This window comes from Triturus cristatus, chromosome 4_1 (genome assembly GCF_964204655.1).
Source record: "Triturus cristatus chromosome 4_1, aTriCri1.1, whole genome shotgun sequence".
NCBI lineage: Eukaryota > Metazoa > Chordata > Amphibia > Caudata > Salamandridae > Triturus > Triturus cristatus.
Window position 1 is genome coordinate 657,855,694 of NC_140585.1, and position 21,694 is coordinate 657,877,387.

Below are 21,694 nucleotides of genomic sequence, written 5' to 3' on the forward strand. Positions count from 1 at the left end.
TCATCTTTGGCATTTTTTTCAGTTTCTATAGCATGTTAACATCAACGCAAAGTCAATGTAAAAGAAAAAACATGCAATTGAAATAGATGTGAAAGCAATGAGTAAGAGTAGTCTTATGTCCTTATTAGTACAAAAGAGCAGTCACTCTGGAGGGACTGCAGGACCCCTGAGGGAGCATCTATCTGACTACGTGGGCTGTGAGACTACAGCCCAAGGACATCGTTTGTGCGTCTTTTCTCAGAGCCTTATTCATCTTCCCTCCATTGTCACCATCAGTATCAAGCACAGTCTTGGACATGTTCAGCACTGTCCATGAGGAACAAGACTGGTGGGTTCCACACTGTTCCTGCAATAACATTCGGATCTAAAGGTTAGTGGTAACTGGACTCTGACTGCTGCCAGGAATGTCCCAACCCAGAAGACCACCATGACTGAAGAGTACAGCACCTACAGCTTACTTTCTGCTAAGAAAGCAAACGTGGCAGAGGTAGAGGCTGTGAAAAGCAGGAGGTATGGGGTTCAGGATGCCCAGAAGACAGCCTCTTATAACTTGAGTACACCATCATGAGCACCACAGCCAAAAAAGCTTGTTAAACAGAGTAGCTGGGCTAGCAGTTCCTAGGCTCTACAAAGGGTGACCTCTAAGCACAATCTATGGACTCTCCCTCAAGAATCTGTTTTGAGTTGCTCCCCCCTACCAAACCGGTCCCCACTTTCTGGGGACAGACGTGCCAACCCTAGCAGTTGAAAAATCACCCTCCTTTAGAAGTACGAGACAACAACTGAATCATCCCTTGTTTCAATCAGGAGTTGGTCCCAGAGCATTAGAGCATGGACCATGCTCTCTTCCTACTGCCCATGTGGAAGACAATGGAGTGCAGGGGAAGCAGGAGAAAGCAATCTTCTCTGCAGTTCCCAACAGCTATTGTCCTAGGCATCGAGGAACGAGGCATGACAATGCAGCTCTTGGACCAACATATGGTCCACGGCAGAAGGTGTGAAAGTGGCCAGGAGCACCCGTGTTATGACAGCCATTCGGCCGTGCCACATCAAAGCAAGCAAAAAAGTCCTTCAAGTCAATTGAAAGGAAGTGCCGCGCTCCGTAAAATCTTGGGAGGTCAAACATTTGCATATTTTCAGCAGGTGCATGCCCAATCATTCCCCTTAGTTGTGTATAATTAAAGTACTTTTCATTTTAGACAAAATAAAGCAGAGACTAGAGAATGACAGATTATTTTGTGCATTGCTGAGCTCCGAGTTGCTAGCGCACAGCATCTCCAAGTAAAACCTTGGCTGCCATGCCCCGCTAGCCTGAGAGTCAAGTGCTAAAAGTGACATTTGGTCTCCAGGATGAGGGTTTGAGGTAGGGAGATTCCTGGACTACCACAGGTGACAGTCCTAAGTTAACACATCTTGGGCCAGTAACTTGCTACTGCCATGGTGCCATGGAACCGGCAGCATGTGTTCCACAAGATCAAATATAAGAAACTGTCAGTGTCCTACAAAACGTCAGGAAACTGTGTCATCTGGCATACCCTCAATTTAAATTATTGGTAATACTTCATCTCAAGGATCCTTAGAGTGGGTCAGATGTGAGATTATAATGCCATCAAGCTTCAAAATTGCAGGCATGTGTGAGTATTTATTTTCATTTGCAGCACTAGTTTTACAGATTCATGTGCCTTGTACAACGAAGCAAGTAGCATTCATGCCAGAGGCATGTTTAGGATAAGAGCAGTATGAAATACTTTCTTTAAAATATACTACCTTTCTCTATGTAATCACAACTGTAGTGGTCTCATATGTGATTTAGCAATAAACACTGGAGGAATGACAGACATCATCCCAAGTAACTTTGCCACCTTCTTCATAGTCCGAGATTGTGACACTTGATACAGACGAACGTTTTTGTGCATAGTCTCTCCTCAGTTGTACAGAGCAAGTTACTTACTTTCATGAAACCTCTTTCCATTGGATACTGTATCTAACTGCAGATTCCTCACCTTTAGCTATCCCAGGCACCAGAATGGATCTGAAGTTTTTTCAACATAGCCCCTATGTAGATGGCTTTGTGTGGCTCTGCGTCGACTCTGCTCCGCAAGTAAAGTTTGGTGCTGTATACAAGCAACAACCAGGCGCGCTGATGTCAGTTTATTTCTGGACATCGTCCATGTCCTCACACGGGGAGCCAGGGCCGGACTGGGAACCGAAACCGGTCCTGGAAAGTGATCGGCCGGCCCCCCCTGGTGGGGCAGGGTGGTGCGGCCGAGCTGTTTGCTAAAGCCGGTTTGGGCTGATTTTGTTACAGGGGGCCCATATTGCCAGCCCCGCTAACAAAAACAAAAATCGGCCCCCACTATGGCGGCCAACCGGGGAAATGCCCGGTGCCCGCTACAGCCAGTCCGGCCCTGCGGGGAGCCCAACAGTAAATGTGCAGATCTCTAAACGGGTACCTTCTCATATGGAAAAAAAGAGTCCATTCCACAGATCACTGAGATGGGAGGGTGGTGAAGAATGTGGGGTTAGATCCACTAGGAAGAGTCTTATTGAAGCTAAGTAACTTGTTCTTCTGATGGATACTTCTAACTACCGATTCCTCAACTTTTGTATAGATACAGTAACTCCCGAGGTGGTGGGCCTGTAGAATGACTAAAACCCAAAAGTTCTGTAGGACCCCAGAGCTAAAATGCCCTTTTTGTTGGACCTGGACAACTTGATAGTAGTGTTTTGTTAACGTGTGCAATGATGTCCACGTTGCAGCCTGCCAGATATCCAGGAAAGGCACTACAAGTGCTAATGAGGTGGTGGTAGCCTTGGCCCTGGTGGAATGGGCCTTCAACCTTTCGGAGGCTGCTTCTTTGTCATCACATAGCAGATTTTAATACAGAGGACTTTCCATTTGGACAGAGTCCTAATCTTCACCACTTCGCCTTTCTTTTCCCAAGAGAACACCACAAAGAACTGGTGGTCAAGCCAATGTTTTTTTGGTGCAATCACTATAAAAACGGAGCATCCTTTTTAGGTCTCGGCTAGCGAAGGCTGCGCTTGCGCAGTTTCGCTCGCGAGATTTAACGTTTTTAGGTATGGGGCTTGAACCCGCTACTCTTCTCCATTGGCTGGCTTCCTAAACGGAGGCCAGCCATTGGAGGAGAGGGGCGTCTGTCCATTTAAGCCCCGTCTTTTTCGGATTCGGGGGCGTGTTTTTTCACTTTCTTTCTCTCCTCTGGAATGTAAACATTCCAGCCAATGGCAAGAGGAGAGAAAGAAAAACACGCCCCCGAATCCGAAAATGCCGCTGCGTTTCTCCGAGGCATTTCTGCTTGACCTCGGAGAAAGGCGGTGGTGGAAGGCACTTGTCTTACTACTGTTCCTAGGCACATGACAAAGCTATTAAAAAGAAGGCTGGTCTGTCACTCACCCAACCCTCTCTCACGGAGCTGCTGGGGAAGCGCTGACGTCTGGTGGAGGCAGAGCCAAGGCTGTGCGAAGCCGGCCTTCCAGCGCTCGCTCGCGCACCCACACTCACTCTCACTCTCAAACGTTCACGCGCGCACATACGGCTCGCACGAACTCCCGAGCGATCATCGAATATATCAAATACTAGCATAGAATGAAGAGGCTGTGACCGTACGGTGGATGTAGGAAATTGTATTAATAATTCAAGTGAGAGTGTTTTTTCCACTCCTACCTCTCACGCATGGAGGCAAAATAAAATGCATAGTGAAGACACTGCTAAGAACACAACCCAATCCACTGAGTTGAAGGCATGGGAAAATACACTACATGACCCATAGTGCTATGCGGCAGCAACTACAATTATGGGCCGAAAGGAGCACCGGGGATACAGACGCCCGGTCCTTCCTCCTCAATTACCTGAGATTTTGTGCCTCTGTGCGCAGGTCCCCTAAATCTAGGAAGCTCAGCTCCGACAGCTGCAGCCCTGGATCGTCCACCAGCAGGGACTCGGTCTTTACGCTTTCCGTCTCGGTGTCCGGCATGGTTGTTAGGGTAAACACGTGCTGTCATATCCGCGCGACGCTGTCGGCAGGGAATATCGTAGACATATGCATGCTGTTACCGTGGAAACAGTCAACGAGCCTCCGGATGGAAGCATGGAAAAGAAAAAAAAGAAAGAACGAATTTTCGGTTTGAAGCCGAGACGGGCCAATGTTGTTGTCACTTAAGAAGCCCCGACTTACTGAAAACAAACATCGTTCTGACCTTGGGCACGTGTAGCCTTCCGTCCATAGGCGGCGGTTTCTGCTGGTTCAGGAGCCCCTGTTTCATGTGCTTCTTAGGTACACAAAACACAGTGAATTGCGTTTACCAAACAGGGAGAGCAATCATTCCAGCAACCATTCACAATTGCCAAAACATACTTTATTTTGCGATGGGGTTGTAGCCATTGTAGTGGGGGGTTGCTAAAATGCCACGGTAAACATTAACGCAATGCTGCCCTCTCCCCTTTTTCGCCCTCGCCTCTTCTCTTCGTATTACAGCCGCACGCTTTCCTCTCTTTGAGCCCTGGACTGCTGCCTTTGTTTGGGCCATGCGCTAATCATAGGCTGAGTTCCGCTCTTCTCCCTTTCCCCTAATATCTCCCTGCCTTTCTGTCCTTCGCCCCCCTACTCTCGTCTCTTGTCCCAAGTTCTCGCCTCTTGTCCCAAGTTCTCGCCTTGGCTTCCAGCCCTTCCCTATTCTTTGGCCCTACATGCCCCGCTCCAGCCTGACTTTGCTCCGCTCCTCACATCTGCCTTGGCCCTTGAAGTCACCCCTCCTTTTTAGGTCTGTGTGTGTGGCTATGTTTGTGTGTGGCTGTGTGTGTGTGTGTGTGTGGCTGTGTGTGTGTGTGTGGCTCTGTGTGTGTGGCTCTGTGTGTGTGGGTAACAGTGTGTGTGTGTAGGTGGCTCTGTGGGTGGCTCTATTTGTGTGTGGGTTGCTCTATGTGGGTGGCTCTGTGTGTGGGTGGCTTTGTGTGTGTGGCTCTGTGTGTGGGTGCAAATGCAATAGGTCTAGCATTTGAGAGTGATTAAGCTATTGACATTGTAAATAACAATGCCGTTTCTTTAAATGTTTTAAAAACAAAAACAAACAAAAAAAAATGTCATGAGCAATGCCAATAGCTCTAACTTTAAGAATGCCGAGACCATTGCATTGTAAATGCTTGTTGGTTTTAGCCGAAGGAGTCTCTCCTCGTCTTTGGAGGGGTGAAATTAGGCAAATAATGTTGGAAGACTGATAGCTTGCCCGACATGAAAAGAGGTCAGACTTCGGGAGAAAACCAGCTTTGGTCCTCAGCAACAGCTTGTCCGGAAAAAAGATGATGTAAGGAGGCTGAATTGACAGAGCTTGAAGCTCACTCACGCAGTGATCTGATGTTGTCGTAACAAGGAAAACCATCTCCAGGGTCAGCAGATGTAGGGGGATAGCCGTGTTCAAAGGGAGTACATTTCAGACAAATATGGACCATGGTAAGTTTCCACTGTGACATCACCAAAGGTTTAGGAGGATGAAAGCGTGGACCAGTCCTTTGAGAAAACGCATCATAAAAGTTGATTTCAACATGGAATCTTGGTCCGGCAAATGCAGAAAGGCCAACAAATAACCTTTAAAAGTACCCACTGCAAGTCCTTGCTAGACAAAAGAAAGAACAAACAGTAACACATCCAGCAGTTTCGCTTGAAATGGGTCCATATAAAGGGTGCTACACCAAGCCTCAAACTTGTCCCAGCATCCTGCATAAATGAATTTGGAGAAGGATGCCTGGCAGCCAGGATGACAGCCACTACTTAAGGAGGTAGACCAAACGTGTTCAACTGGCATCAGTCAATATCCACACACAGATGTGTAGATTGCACAGGCTTGGGTTCAAGATCCTGCCCTGCTGCTGCAACAGAATTTCCAGCAGAAGCCTGATTGGAAGACAGATGTTCATGCCCAGAAGTTCTGGATACCACAATCTCCTGGTCCAATCCGGAGTCAACAAGATAACTTGGACCTGGTTGTTTGCAATCTTTTTCAGAGAACTCAGGGAAGGAGAGGGAGCGGCGGGAAGTCACACACGAGTCCCAAGCGTCACACTAAGTGGAATACTTCTACCGGGGAGCACCTTCTTGGGAATTCCAATGCGGGAAAGAGTTAACACTGCATGTTTTCCGCTGTGGCAAAGAGATCGAGCTAGGGCTCGCACTATGGTTGAAGACATGCCGCAACACCTCTAGATGCAGTAGCCATTCGTGATCCGCTTGGCAAGTTCAGAGGTGCAGAGATTTTGGCACAGAGTCCAGGACCTCACTCCGCCCTGCTTGATGCAGTACCATGTCAGTGGTGTTATCCAAGACGAACTGAACCAATCTCCCCTTGTTGGAGGGCAGGAAGGCTTTCAATGCCAAGCGACTGGCCCGGAACATCAGCATGTTGATGTGAATACATTCCTCCACCGGAGACAGCAGTCCTTTGATCTCCACCTCTTGCAGATGACCTCCCAAACCTAGTCAGGATGCATCTGTGAGCATCATCAGCTCTAGGTGTGGTAGTGAGAGGGGCTTACCTCTGGCCCAATTTTAGTCAAGTAGACACCACTGCAGATCTTTTGCAGACTCCTCTAACACCCGTTTAGAATCATAAAGGTTCCCTCAGTGCAGGGCCAACTGAGGGTTCAGATCCCACTGTACAGCCCGCATATGCCACCTGGCGTGATTGACTAGCAAGATGAAGCAAGCCAATAGTCCTAAAAAACTCAGAGCCATCCTTACGGAGACCCACCACTGTGGCTGACACATTGGGAACATTACTTAAACATTCTGGATTCACAGTTCCAGAGGAAAAACTTGAAAAGTTCCATACCCAGACGGGCTCAGATGAAAAATAGCCTTTGCGAAGCAGTCATGTATGTATTTTACATATTTATCATGAATCCCAAATTCAATAATAAGTTCACCGTTGTCTGGAAGTGGTCTACAACTGACTGTGACGAGAACGCCTTCAGCAGCCAGTCGATGAGGTAGGGGGAAGACTGATACTCCCAACTTCCGAAAATATACTGCAACTGCTGTTATCACCTTTGTGAACACTGGAGGGGCACCGATGAGGCCAAAAGGTAGCACAGCAAACTAAAAATGCTTGTGGTCCACCCTCAGCTGCAGGTAACCCCTGTGGGTCTGAAGGACAGGAACATGAGTAAATGTCTGATCCTACGGCCCCCAGGGTGGATTCATTTAGAAAAGGACCCACTAAAGTGGTTTGCAGCTGTGATTGTCAAAGGGGTAGGAAACTGAGCAGCACATTGTACTTGATGCCCTGAACATTGTCTCGAAGAGCTGCACCCTCAGACATGAAATTGCTGAAAAGGTTGTTAAACCAGCATTGAGGTCTGACACTTGCAATACTGAAAACCTCTGGTAAATACGCAAAAGGGGCAAAACAGTTGGGGAAAGAATCTTATTTGGGAAGGAATCCCCATAGAATGCATGGTGGGATAACTTTCTTTAAATCGTTCCAGGGCTGAGTCCATTTTCTCACTGAAGAGACAAAAGCCACTGAATGGCATTTCTGTTAAGGATGCCTGGACATCCCATGAGAAGCCTGTAGACCTCACCCAGGCATGGCACTGGTGCACTACTTATGTGCCCATTACCTGACCCAAGCAAATGAGTGTGCCCAGGCCAGACCGAATAACACATGTTGTCATACCCAAGCTGTCCTGTACGGTTTGGGCCAAAGATGCCCATAGGCCCTCCAGAACTGACAGTATGATTTGACTATCACATCCCACAAAGCATGGCTGTAGCAACCCTTGAAACAGCTGGCATTGACAAGTCATAAGGCAAGGCTGGCAGAAGAGAGCATGCACTTGCCAAGGGTCTACATGTTTTTGGATTCGTGGCCAGGTGGGGTCATGGGAAAGCTGATAATGTTTTCTCTGCTGGTGGGCTGCTGTACTAACAGACTCCCTGGTGTTGGGTGTTAAGTCAAGAAGGCAGGATCATCTGGCTATTTCTGTGGCAACAAGGAACCTGCAGTTTGAGTGTCGTCCAAAAAATGGTTTTGCTCAAGGGTCCAAGAGGGAACACATAAAGGCCATGTTTAATGGTAGCAGAGGTTCCGTAGGTGCCTGACCAAGCAGGCAAAGCTCCATGAGGGCGCTGGTTTTTACGTTCATAGTAGGGAGCAGCAGGTCAAGGATCTCCACAGCCCATCCCATAACCATGGGAAAAGAAGCACTTTCCTTTGTGGCCATGCCAGGGGGAAGACACAATTTCAGTGCCTGGGGAGGTGACAAGTACTGGCATTCTGCATATCAATATCCCTCATCATATTGTGAGACAAATTGGTCCCCTTTGTCATAGTTGTTGGTAATAAAGCCAAAGAGCTGGTGGAAAGTATGAGCTCTTCCATGTGGTGAAAGGCAATATGCCAGAGTCTGTATATCATCCAATCTACTGTTCCTGTAATAGCTATTATCCCATATTTCCTCCTTCTGACTGGTGGAGCCACACCCATTAAGTGATTTGCAGTACTTAGCCGCTTCTTCAGGGCTGTAACAGAAACATACAAACAAACCAATACTTGAGAAAGTCCTATAGTTACAAAACATCTTAACATACTCCAAATATACACTTTATACAATCTATAGAACTTCAAAGATTTATGCATGCATATTTTATGATTCTTCAAACCACTATGCAAAGATTATTATTTCAAACAGAAAGATATTCTTTAAAAATTATCACAGTTGACAAATGTCTTCCCAATGTTCCCATTTCAATCAAGAGAGGAGGCTAAGATGTTCTTGAGGTGTTACATTTAGAAAGGAATTAAAGGAAATATCAGTTCTTGAACAAAGCTCAGAATTAAATATAGAAGACATTAAAATATACAGAGTACACTGTTTTGCAGTATATAACTTTTCTAGTACACCAATTTAAAGACGGCAACCATTTCTCAAATAATTTGATACAAATTATGCACTTTGTACTGATTTTGTCACAATTTTTAATGAATAAACCTGTCACAAATCATTCTCTTCCCAAGTGGCCTTGAACACTAATATGCTAATGATGAATACCTCACCTAGGACATGGTATCAGTACCTCCTCCAAGGTATACAAAAAGTTACTTGTACGTAGTTTCATTTGGCAATTTACTTTCTGATGCCTTCTCCTTAGATATATTTATCAACTTTGGTAGACCTCATTCAAGTTTAGCATTATCCAGAACAAATTAAAAAAATCTTAAAAAAAAAAAAAAAAACAGGCATCAATCTGTATCAGGATCTTGATCTTTTGCAGTGGGTCTGTGGAGGTAAGAACCCCTCATATCTCACCTTACAATTCTGAAACGATTAAACAAATCATCCAATGTTCTTCCCTATGGAGTTTACAAACCACTATCCTTTCTACCCACTTCTCGTTCCCACTTCGAGACCGTTGCCATCAAAGCAATCACCAAGAAAAATGTCACATGCAGGATAACAATCTACAATCGGTCAAACAATTACAGTGCAGAACGGTCACTGTTTTATACACAATTAAGCTACCTCTGCATCTTGCACAATTTCCTGAATACATTTAGTGCCAAAACAAGCGAATAGGGCAAAATTAGGCACATATCGCTTAATATGTTGCTTGAATTCAAAAAGATGGAAACTTCTCAGGAGACCAGTTTTTGGCTTAAGAAGATTCACATTAGCTCAGAACTATTCATCATATGTAGTCAAATTATTTTTCCAGTAACATGTTCTAGTCCGCATATATTCTCTTAAAACACATGTCCAATATTTGAAAGAATATTTCTTACAATCTCTTCAGTTAACATTTAAATTTGTATTCTTGTAAATACATTTTTCTAATAGGAAAATTGAACACCCATTCGGCCCTGAGATGAGTAGCAACACAATCCGCTCTAACACGTTACACCATTATACTTCGTTTGTTTACACGCACTTAGATTGCCTCTTAATCCCAATACATCCAGAGGATATAAAAGGCTCTGGTGGCCCGCGGGACTCAGAATAACACAGGTTAACTGTACCCCGAAATGGGATCTTATAAATGATATTCAGCAAATCCAATAACCTAAGGTCAAATGTTTACCTATTGTGGTTATAACTCACATCTTCAAATCAACAGTGAACTATTAGGATTAATGGCACTAGCCATCACTTTAAGATTATTACAGTGCCACTCACTCTAGTACTGATTGATAGTAACAAGTTCTAATATTACCATGTTGCAATTCATATCTTAAAATCAACAAAATCATAGCCCTTCCAGAAAATAACTCCTCATTCATTACATTTAACACATCATTATTTCTCTAGCTAATCTTACTCTATTCTACAGCAATCCAGCATTTCATCTTGATACATCAATATTTATAATATAGTATGAAATTCTCTTTCTCCATTTAGGCCACAGTTGTTTTAATCCACCATCTCTCTCTTTCAATTGCAATCTATGCATTCTGTCACACCATGTGTGATAGACTGCTATGTGATCAATACCAATTACAGAGATATTTATCATATTCTTATGTTCATGTTTTTCTTGGAACTGTTGACTGATATGAGATTTCCTATCTTTAATTTTGACAGCACTAATATGCTCTTTATGTTTTTTGAAGGGGCGAATGATGAATCCCAGATATTGTCTCCCATATGCAGAGGATAATATAAAAGCAAAAAAAGGGGGCGGTGGCGAGTCTCGGCGGTGCGGGGGCGCACTGAAACTCGTAATCAGGCCCATAGTTATTACAACAACATTCCTCAGGTTTATCAATAAGCCAACCCGCTGAGTTCATTGTAGCATACTAAGAAGTGTCACTGGGGCTAAGAATGTTTATCAATGTTTACATCTTTCTATATGTCACTAGCGTTTTGTCTGTGATGAGTTTACTTAGATCCTTATCTACTTTTTGAATGTTGTCTGTTTGTGGTAATGATCTTTTTATCTTTATCCATTAATAATGTCAGTCTCTTCACATCCTGCATTTTTTCACCGACCTTACCCGTATTTTGGCAGGATAGCCCTGATCTTTTAATCTATTGATAGTCTCAGATGCTGCCTTCTAATAATCTTTCCCTTGATTGTAACTCCTCTTAGGTCTTATTAGTTCACCATGAAGAATATTTTCTTTTGATTATAGGGATGTCCAGGATTATAATGGAGAACGCTACTGCTGGCAGATTCCATTGTTTATGGTTTGGTCATAAATTTATTGTCTTTCACAGACAATTCTATATCAAAAAGGGTTATTGAGGTACAATGACATTCAATAATCCGTTTTAAAATCACTGTTTTTAACCAATATGCTTTTTTATTATAAACATGCTTTTAACTTTGTATGTAGACTGGACGATATAAAAATTATGAATTCTGTTATCTTTTATATACAAATGGCAATCAGGAGAAGAAAGGATTTGTCACACTTGGATGCATTATCATATGAAAAATCTGATGACTGTCCTTAGTTGTGTCGTTTACTTTATCTAGATACAAGTTAGTATCTTGATCATAAGTATTTTCATGATATAGTCTATTATGCACTTTATTCCCTATGTAAATATACTGCACTTTACGTGGTATTTACCCTTTTCTTGATATATGATAACATTTTGCACTTTATAATATAGATTATTTTGTACCTAAAAGCTCTGCAAAATAGCATATTTTACTACGATGCATCAAGTGATATGAAATATTGGTGTTTTAATTTACATGGATTCAAAAAATTTCTGAATATGAATACTGTCATATTTTAAAGAACATATGTATTGTACCCCCTGTTTAGTATGCTTTTATGGTTGTACATTTTACACTGAATAAAGCTGATTTGATTGATTGATATTCCAATGTTAACTCTACATTTTTGTAATTCCGGATAAGAAATCTATGGTAGTTCTTCTGATCCACTCAGACAATTTTCAATATGTCCTCAATAATTCAACCTCATTATAACCATCATACAGAACCTCATTCTAGGCATGCTCCCTCTCACACATACCCATACCAACCCATAAAGTGGTTGGTGTGAGAGGGATCAAACCTGGCACCCACTGCTGTGCCGCACACTTGATCAACAAATCCTCCAGTTCATAATGGATAACAAACATTTTGGATGATTTGTTTTAATCATTTGAGAACTGTAAGCTATGATATGAGGGTTTCTTACGTTTAAAAACTTTAGGATCCAACTCAAAAAATAAAAGATCCAGATTGATACCTGTTGTGCTCTAACTTTTTTAGGATAATGCAAAACTTCAATTACATCTACCAACTCTGATAAAGAGATCTAAAGAGAAAGCATCACAATGTAAATTGCAAAATGAAAAAACTTAAAGGCACCTTTTTGAATACCTTGGAAGGAAGTACCGATACCATGTCCTAGGTGAGATATAACTACTTTGTCACTAGCTAATTAGTATTCGAGGACACGTGGGAAAAGAAAAATTTGTGACAGGATTCTAAATAAAAATTAATGGCATAAACAGTGGAAGGTGCATAATTTTAATCAAATTACGTGAGAAATAGTTGCCATCTATTCACTGTATTCTCAAAAGAATGAACGATCACACTTTGTAAATACGGCAAAACCACGTAGTGTGTATATTGACATTTTTTCTATGTATAATTCTGAACTGTATTCAAGTACTCGTATCCCCTTTAGGAACTTTCTAAATGTAACACATCAACAACATCATCTTAATTCCTCCCTTGATTGAAATTTGGAACATTGGGAAGGAATTTATCCCAATGAAATAATTGTTTAAGAATCTCTTACCGTTTGAAATAAAAATCAGTAATGTAATGTGCATCCTAGTTTTAAGAATCAAAAAATATGCATGCACATTTCAGTGAAGTTCTAAAATATTTTGATAATAGTGTATATTAGTAGTATATAAAGGACTGTTTTTAGTACTGGATTTTTCATCTTCTACCTTGTGTGCGTTTCTGTTACAGCCCGAAGAATCAGATTACCTCTACGAAACACTTATTGGCTGTGGTTGTACAGGTCAGGGGGGATTTCTAAATTAGGAAATAGGGGAGAATATTTATTACATGAACAGTAGATTGGATGAAACAAGATTTTTATCATGACATATGATGGGTTTTGCACGTATTTAGACTCATGGGCTCCTCATCATCAAATGTACAAAGACATTTTTATTGACCCATGTATTATGTAGCGAAATGAAAGTAACAAAGATTGTGCACATTGTCTAATAAAAGAATAAAGGAACATATGCGAAATGTTATCATTGTGAGAACTGTATTAACGTTTAAATATTGCTCTCCACGATGGTACATTGTTTGGATTAAAATACTAGTTAGTAGGGTTTCTGACTTTAGGTAGGCGGTAGCAGCACAGAGGGCCAATGTCATCTAATAACATATAGTGAGAAATATTCCTTCCGACTTTGATCTGGCCCTGTGCAGAGTTTTCAGATGTTTGGCGATGTAGAGTTTCGCCTCACAGTCCCATATGGACTTCAGGTTCATCTGGGTGCAGTCTTCACAGGACCCTGAGATTGTTCTGAGCCCAAGCACCATAAGATTACCTTGTAGGCACCTTTCACAAACTTTTTATTTTTGGGCGACAGTCCTTACAAGGTGTAAACCCTGTCATTTTTGGAATTGACATACTTTTCTAGCACCCTGGCATAAAACAATTTTGGGGGGAAAAAATAACTTCTGAGATGAGGAGAAGCACTCTGGGTCTGTGTCTGAAGGAGAAGAAAGAAAGGAACCGAATTCAGCGCGTCTGGGTGGTGTTTATATGAAGCCCTGCTCATCACTTTCGGAGTGGAACAATGTTGGTGTAGAGTCGCACACCACATACTAGCGAGCAGGAGCACTGCTTTTGATTTTTTCAGATCCAGTCAAACACCTGGGAGAGTATTCACAAGGTAAGGAATCTGCAGTTAGAGCTATCCATCAGAACATCTCAGTAGTGACAAACCTTTCCTGCCAAAATAAGACTTTAAGCTGGCTGTCGAAGACTTTGTCATCTCATTTATAAACTACGGAATGTGCTGCTTACCAGAGTGCCTAATTATCAACCAGCTCTCCTCAAACCCGTCCTGCACTCAGGAGCCCATGTGGATTCCAATACAATATGATCTATGAGCACAACCGCAGTGCTTTCTCCCTAGGTTGGCATCCCATGAGCTGTTGCTCTGCATTTAAGACTGCATTCGTCATATGCAAAGTGGTTAATTTGAAGAAACCTGAACACTTATTTCAAATGCTTCAGTTCTCTGGTAAAGACAGAACTTTAAGAATTCATGCTCTGCTCAAGCTTGACACACCCAGATTGAAAAAGATCTCCACCTTGAAACAAGCGTACCATGGAAATGTTTGAAGGATGTAGAATTTTACTTCAACACATATCTGAAAGGCCACCGCAATATCAGATTTTTAAAGGGACTTCAAACAGCATTTCCTAAAAGTCCTTACTTAGGCAATCTATACATTGTAATTTGGTCTTCTCAACTTCTGCACAACAGAGAGAACACCCTCTTTTTGAAGATCTACATTTCCTGCTTTTATTTTATGTTCTGTGCTTGTCTGACTGTTGCTCTATGCCTCGTCTCTGTAAAGCGCTCTGCATCCCAATATCTTGGGTCTTGTCGCTCTCCATCAAGAACCTAAATAGATAAAAAAATAAAATCTAGGGTGCCACACTACTATAGTAGAATGTAAACTATGTGTTTTGGTAAAGTAGACCTTGTTCCCAAAACCCTGAAAAACTGCTGAGGAGCCGAATCTTATAAAATAGCAATATATCTAATTGTGATTAGCACCTTGGATACAACATTGGAAGCAGACCAGCCAAACAGAATAGGCCCTTTGTGGGCTGAAGCAGCCGCCTGAGACACAGCTATCTGGGCTCCTGTTTTTGCTGAAAGGGAAGCCTAACAGGTCAAAGAAAAATAGAAAAAAAACGCAGTTTAACTTTTCTTGACTTCCTCTCAGCCAAAGAAAGGGGGGGAGTGAAGACAGACATGTCTCAATAGAGTGCGGTGGAAAAATTGAGCTGTTTTTTTTCTTCCCAACTTTCAGGTGACAGACAGCTTCTGGTCCCTCAGAGCTCCCTATCTATGGAAGATATTCTATTTAAATCCTTTGTGTTCGATTTTAGTGTACAATTCATGACCAGGAGGAATCTGCTTTGATTTATGGAATGTAAATGGTGTATTCATATGGTTTTGAATGTTCAAAGCTCAGGTGTTTTTAGCCAGGTTTAGGCTTCAGAATAATTTAAAATGAGACCAGGAAATCATAGAGCAGAGAAGCACAGTTGATGCTGTAGTACTCTTCGAAAATAAATGCTGCAAAACCAAAGTTACAAGTTAGTAACTTTTTTACTCTGGCATTGCTTTTATCATACACAAACACCTGGACAAATCAAACAAAGCCGTTGTATAGCGAAGGCAGAAGAGGATGAGCCTTTGCAAGGTTTTACATTTTGTGGCATGCTTATTCCCTTATTTGTGCATGTTCTATTTCGTCAGCACTCTTCAGTGGCTTGAAGGCTGTTACTTTCAAACACTTTCTCATCTGCATCTAGCCGGGAAGCTTTTGTTTTCGAGGTCCATGAATATTCTCTCCTAAAGGCTGTAGAAAATACGTAAAACGTCCTGGGACAACATACAATTTTTTTACTGCCTGTCACGGGTCAATGTGCATTCACAAAAAAAACAGGGAAAGCTCAAATATATGGGATAAGCAGAAAACACAGGATGACCCAACAACAAAATTCGGTAAATAAGGTTCTCGCATGTAATCAAATACTCTGTATGCTTAAATGCAAAGGCGTTTACCACAGGGCGAAAACTGGGAGAAATACTTACATCAGAATGCATCCCTCGGGGTGGCATACGTTGTCGAGGAATGTGTTCGTAGTCATGCCGGTCCTCGGGCCACATTTCATCCCTCCTAAAGGACACTGAAAGAAAATTCCAGCAAAGGGGCAGTTAAGTCAGCAGCTGAACCATTAAGGACCACAAATCCAGTCACCATGCTGAACGCAAAGTATAGAGGACTTCTTTTCATTTTAAGGTTTCTGTTAAACTCATCTGGTGCTTTGGTTAAAGAAACAGCAATACACATTGACAGGGCTTCACTCTAAGCTTCGACTGCAAAACAATAAGAGATTTTCATTAAACAATGATTTTTTTATAAAATAAAGATACTGCGTTGTTGGGCTCAGTATTTTATCAGGAAATAGTTAGAAATTGGGACTCAACTCCATTTGTAGAATAAAGAAGCGCTCCAGCCAAGATAAAAGAACACACAAAAAGCAGGACAGCAACTCCTGTGCATTGTTCTAGAACACTGGTTCTTAACCTGGGGACCTGTTAAGCCAACCCGGATAGGAGTGGGGGACGGTCTATGACGGCTTACAAAATTACATTTTAATAACAGAGTTACAAAGTTTATGTAAAGAAAAAATGTAAGTTAGTAACCTCATAACGATTCATGGACGAAGTGCAAGTGCACCAAACAAAATGTAGTATGGACGATGAGAGGTTTCAATTGGATTTAGAAAAGCTCCAAACTCAGCATTAAAATTTACATCATTTAGTTTTTTTAAAATAATTTGTTGGTAAATAAATAAAATCGGATCTCATCATGGAATATGCTTAGGGCGATGTCCCCGGCTTCCAGTGACTAGTTCAAGTAATGATGGAATGATAAAAAAGAGGGTCCAAAGGAAGCCAAAAGGTTAAGAACACAATGATAACTATAAATGCCTCAAGCCATATCACAAATGTGTTCAATCACACTGCAAATTGAGCGAGGATGGCTACATCACTGAGACTGTAATTTATTGTGCACTTTGGCGTTGCGTTTCAAAACACGCTCTCTGATGCTCAAAATAAATTTACGTCACCGTTTAAAAAGGAGAAAAGCAGGGGGTTTAATCAGGTCAACCGACTCTTTATAGTGACTCATAAAACACAAGATATGGTCCAGAGCAAATTAGAGAAGTGTCTCAGCATTCGAAGGGCAGGGTGATCACTGAAAGCCTGCAATGGGGCAAGGTTCAGCCCTTCATTGACAGTAAGTCTTCAAGAGGAGCACATTTTCTATTTCGGATATCCTGCATGTACTTTCATTAACAGCAACACCTCAAGACCAGAAGAAAGGTGTCAGGATCATTGTATGGGGAGAGTAAAAGAGGTGGGCCTATCATCCTCTGGATCTCGTTACTGCTGGCCAAAGATAGGATTTAGGGATACCAGCAGTTGGGTAAATTAGGTGTGGGTTGCAATTTGACTCATTAATATTAATGAAGTAGGTCACAAAGTGCAACCCACTATGATTCATAGCCATCAGAGGGATGGTGGCCTTCTGGGGTCAGCAGACCACCAGGTCTGTGATTACTTTTAAATAAAGCAATTATATTGTTTTAATGCAGCCCGTTTTGCTCAATAGAAAATGGGACAAAAGTTTATGTAACATTTTTTCAAGGGAAGGTAGTGCCCATGGGACCACTGCCTGCTCTTAAAAAATGTTTTGTCAACATTCACAAAGGGTTAGGAGCCACTTGGGAACCTCTTGTTTGGGAATGGATTACCATAACATTTGTGTAGTCAGTAAAATGTTAATGTTTTGTGAAAATGATTTCGGTTCCAAAACATTATATTGCACCCTTACCAAATCAATATTTGGATGGGATGCCCTAAGCACGTCCCTTCCAAATACTGATTAAGTACGACAGAATTGCAATTTGTGTTTGTTACATATCAAAAGGCATTTTTGCAGTCGCAAACGGCCCGATTTTGGGAATCCGAACTTTTGCAAATGCTAACTTCCTTCATACATCTGGCCCCTACTGCCTACTTGGGGCCTGACATGCCTTACCCTCACACTTGTTTAGCCTTCATGTTGGTGCCCAGATATAGAGAGGGGCTGAGGTGCAAGACACAATGTGAACTAGACTAAGTGTGGCACAATTCTATCTTTCTTCACTGCAAGCAGCCGTGTCAGATGAGTACGGACTCCGGTCCCCTTTCATATAAATTCCAACAGTTTTGCACATTGAGACCTGTTCTCTTGCAGGTATTTGTTTAGATGCTTGCTTCAGGATGCCGCTGGAACGCTGTGTAGCTCCTCTGCTGCCGCTAATATTGGTCAGTTTCCCTGACAAAGGGAGGCGGTAACAAGGTGCGCAAGCAGCGCAACAGTCCACCGCAACTAGAGGGCACGTGCCTCCCACTTCAATTTCAGACAGAGACAGTCTGGGAGAAGAGTGCACATCAGTTACAGCCTTCGCTGAGCGCCTGCGGCAGTTTACCGAGTTATGTGCCCCTTGCAGCCTGGAGCTTTGATACCCTGGGGGGTAAGGCAATTAGGAGCACTGACAATTGTGTATGGGCAGACGCTGCCCAGGCTGCAGTTTTCCTGGTCGGTGCCTGTTGACTGACAGTTTCAGGGCAACTTGTCTGCCTGGGCCCTAATAACCTTCCTTTGGGCCGCATTTAAATATACATATTCCCCTTCAGGCCATACACGGCCCTTAGCCAGCTAAGGTTGTTCCTTATTGCTAGAAACCTTACAAGGGCTGTTGTTCCCCTTATTGTTAGAAACCTTACAAGGGTTGTTGTTACCCTTAATGTTGGAGACCTTACAAGGTTTTTACATATTCCTGGGGCCCTCCCCATACAAGTTACTCCCTCTTCCCTGGTGGGTGGCCACCGACCCTATTTAGCTGTACAGCCAGGTTACGGCACAATTATACTTACCTCATGGAGGATTTTGGGGACTATTATGAGGGAGAGGAGGACGTATCATATTTCCCGGTCACAGATGATTTCTGTGCCGTGTTGGACGCCTCCATACTCAAGGCGGCCTCAGACGCAATGGCCCCTCTGGAGAAGAGACCTATAGATATGATACGATGATGCCTTCAACCCCTCGCACCTAGGGAAGACTTTCCTGGGCCTTCAGCACCAAAACCTGCAGAGCCGGCCGCTACTCCCCCTTGAGAAAACTCGCAAACACCTGCAACCCTCAGGGGGGATAGACCTAGATGCCTACGCCAGGCTTAAAAAAAGGCATTTTTGGGAGGCCAATACCCTTCTGCCACCAGAAGCCCTGGCTGATCATTTACCTCCAGCCATGTCTGGACCCGGCCTTTCCCCCCTCACTTTTAGATGGTTCTCCTACGAGCTCGGATGGTGATTCTGACTATGGCCGATCCTGTAAACCTTTTTCCACCCTTCCCACCTAGTCACGGCCTGCCATGGACGCACCTGTGGATTCCCAGTCTGATCTCCCAGAACTCAAGGAACTCAGGCACTCCCACTCCTCGGAGTGGGCTCCTTGTGATAAGGTAGCCAAATATGTGGTTCAGTAGGCTGCGCAAGCCACCTGACCAAGAAGTCAGAACCCATCTTCGGGTGGAATACCCGGCCTTCTTTGGAGGGTAAGGTGGTGGTCATGCCTGAGACAGATTCACGTATGGCTACCTTCTTGGCCAAGAACATCAAGAATCCTAAGACGTGCATTGAACACTCCTGGCGGTCCTGCCAGGATAAGCTCCTGGACATTACAGGCCTCTTGGTAAAAATTTGACATGACGGAGGAGGCTAAGGCGACCGGAGCCTTGATTTTCCCAGGCGTGTTGTCCAGTTGGGTCCAACGGGCAATTATCTTCCTCGGCAACCCAAATTGCACAATCTCTATAGAAAGGTGAAGATCACTGCTCATAAAAATGTACCCCAAGCTAGGGGAATTGCCCATGTCAGAGGCAGGTCAGGTGGCCCAGGGCGGGCTCTTACCCGATCTGTTCGTCAAGGAGCTTGGCAAATTCGTATCTTCTTTTAATTCCCTGGACAAGGCCCAGTCAACTGTCAAGCGCATTTTTAATGCACATGTTTTCTATGGGGCCAGCCGTCGTAGGGGGTGCTTGGCTGTCGGTTCCTATCACTCTGTCTCCAGCAGGAGTCAACCAATTGCACCCTACCAGAGGTCGGTCACGCCAGTGCAACAGACCCCGTGGCAGAGGAGCCACCTCCAACTCCAACATTGAGCTTTTCAATTGTTTTATGCACTCACTTGGGGGGTCAACTAGCACAGTTTATAGACAATTGACGGGTTCATATGGCTCATGCCTAGGTGCTTCAAACGGTGCAAGGGTTCCATGAGGAGTACTAAGGGTCCCCTTTTCAACCTTCGACCCCCTCTTCTTCTGCGGCCTGGAGGCCCCACTTATTCAACTGGAGGTCCAGGTACTCTTAACCAACAGGGTAATTTGTCCTGCCAATCCACACCCCTCTGGGTTTCTAAGTAATCTGTTTTTAATGCATAAGCCGGATGGGGTCAGTGTCCAATGATCAACCTCCAGGAACTCAACGAGTGGCTCGTGTACCACCTCTTCAAGATGGAGGGCATCTACCTCCTCCACGACCTTCTTCTGCCACATCGCCGCTATCTCCAGTTCCAATGGCAGGGGCAAACTTTCGACTTCACCTCTCTGCTTTTTGGCCTGTTGTCAGCCCCTTAGTGTTTAACCAAGGTTCTGAGGCCAGTAGAAGAACGCCTGTGAGCATATGGAGTGCGAGTGATTGAGTACCTGGACAAAATGTTGTTCATGGACAACTGCCCATAGGCGCAGACTTGTCACCTCTGGACGGCGGTGGATCTAATTCAGTTGCCTGGCTTGTTATCAACTGAGCAAAGTCCAGTCTCTTCCCATCCCGTTCAATCATCTTTTTGGGTTTCGTAATTGACTCTATGGAGTTTATGCTGAGCCTTCCTTCCAGGAAGATAGCAAAAATTCAGCATTAAGTGAAGAGGATGCTGGCGAGGCCACGGACCTCTCTGCGCCAGATATCCAGGGTGGTAGTCCTGTTATCTTCCTCTATCCAGGTCATCTTTCTGGGACCCCTTCACTTTCGGGCTCTACAACGGCTCAAGGCCACTCACATTCACCGTGGTCTCACATACTCCCAGTATGTTACCATGTCAGACGAGGCTAAGGAGGAGCTCAATTGGTGATTCTCCCATATAGATGCATGGAATGGTCACGCCATTTTCGGATCAAAACTAGATCTCGTGATTGAGTATGATGCCAGCGGTTCGGGCTGGGGCCCTCGTTGTGGGAGGTTCACCACTGGCAGAGGATGGTCCGCCGTAAAGCAGTCTCTCCATATCAACTGCCTGGAGTTGATGGTGGGTTATTTTGCGGTCAAGTGTTGGACCAGAGACTGGGTGCAGTCTTGTGTCTTTTTGAAGATGGACAATGTGGCTGTGGTCCAGCAATGTTCCAAGCCCTTCTCTTCTTGTGAGGCCCATTCACAATCGACTTGTTTGTGTCCCGCCTCGATCATCAGCTTCCCTCGGTGCTTCAATTGGGGACCAGATCTGGGAGCGGTATCGATCGATGCCTTTCTCCAGGATTGGTCAGAGGAACAGGGTAATGCCTTCCCCCAGTTTGCCATGATCCATGAGGCTGATGACTCAGTTGCACCAGAAGAAGGCAGATTTGGTAGTGATCACTCCAGTGTGGTAGTCGCACGCATGGCTTCCAGTTCTGATGGAACTTTCCTGGGGTTCTCCAATCCGTCTATACCATTATGCTCCTCTCCTGAGTGATCCATCTGGGATCCCTCACCCCCTGATGCTGCGCGGCAACCTTCTGCTTATGGCGTGGAGGATTACAGGTCTCCATTGCGAGGCCCTGG

General features: G+C 43.8%; 1 protein-coding gene across 7 annotated transcripts in view; it reads right to left on the reverse strand.

The window, feature by feature from the left end:
* Window positions 1-21,694, reverse strand: part of PPHLN1 (periphilin 1) — a 578,487-nt gene that overhangs the window by 475,301 nt on the left and 81,492 nt on the right. For all 7 annotated transcript variants that reach the window (XM_085653062.1, XM_085653061.1, XM_085653060.1 and 4 more), the window contains one exon: window positions 15,854-15,948. In XM_085653062.1, coding sequence (XP_085509188.1) covers window positions 15,854-15,948 — 95 coding nt within the window. The remainder of the gene's footprint in view (window positions 1-15,853; window positions 15,949-21,694) is intronic.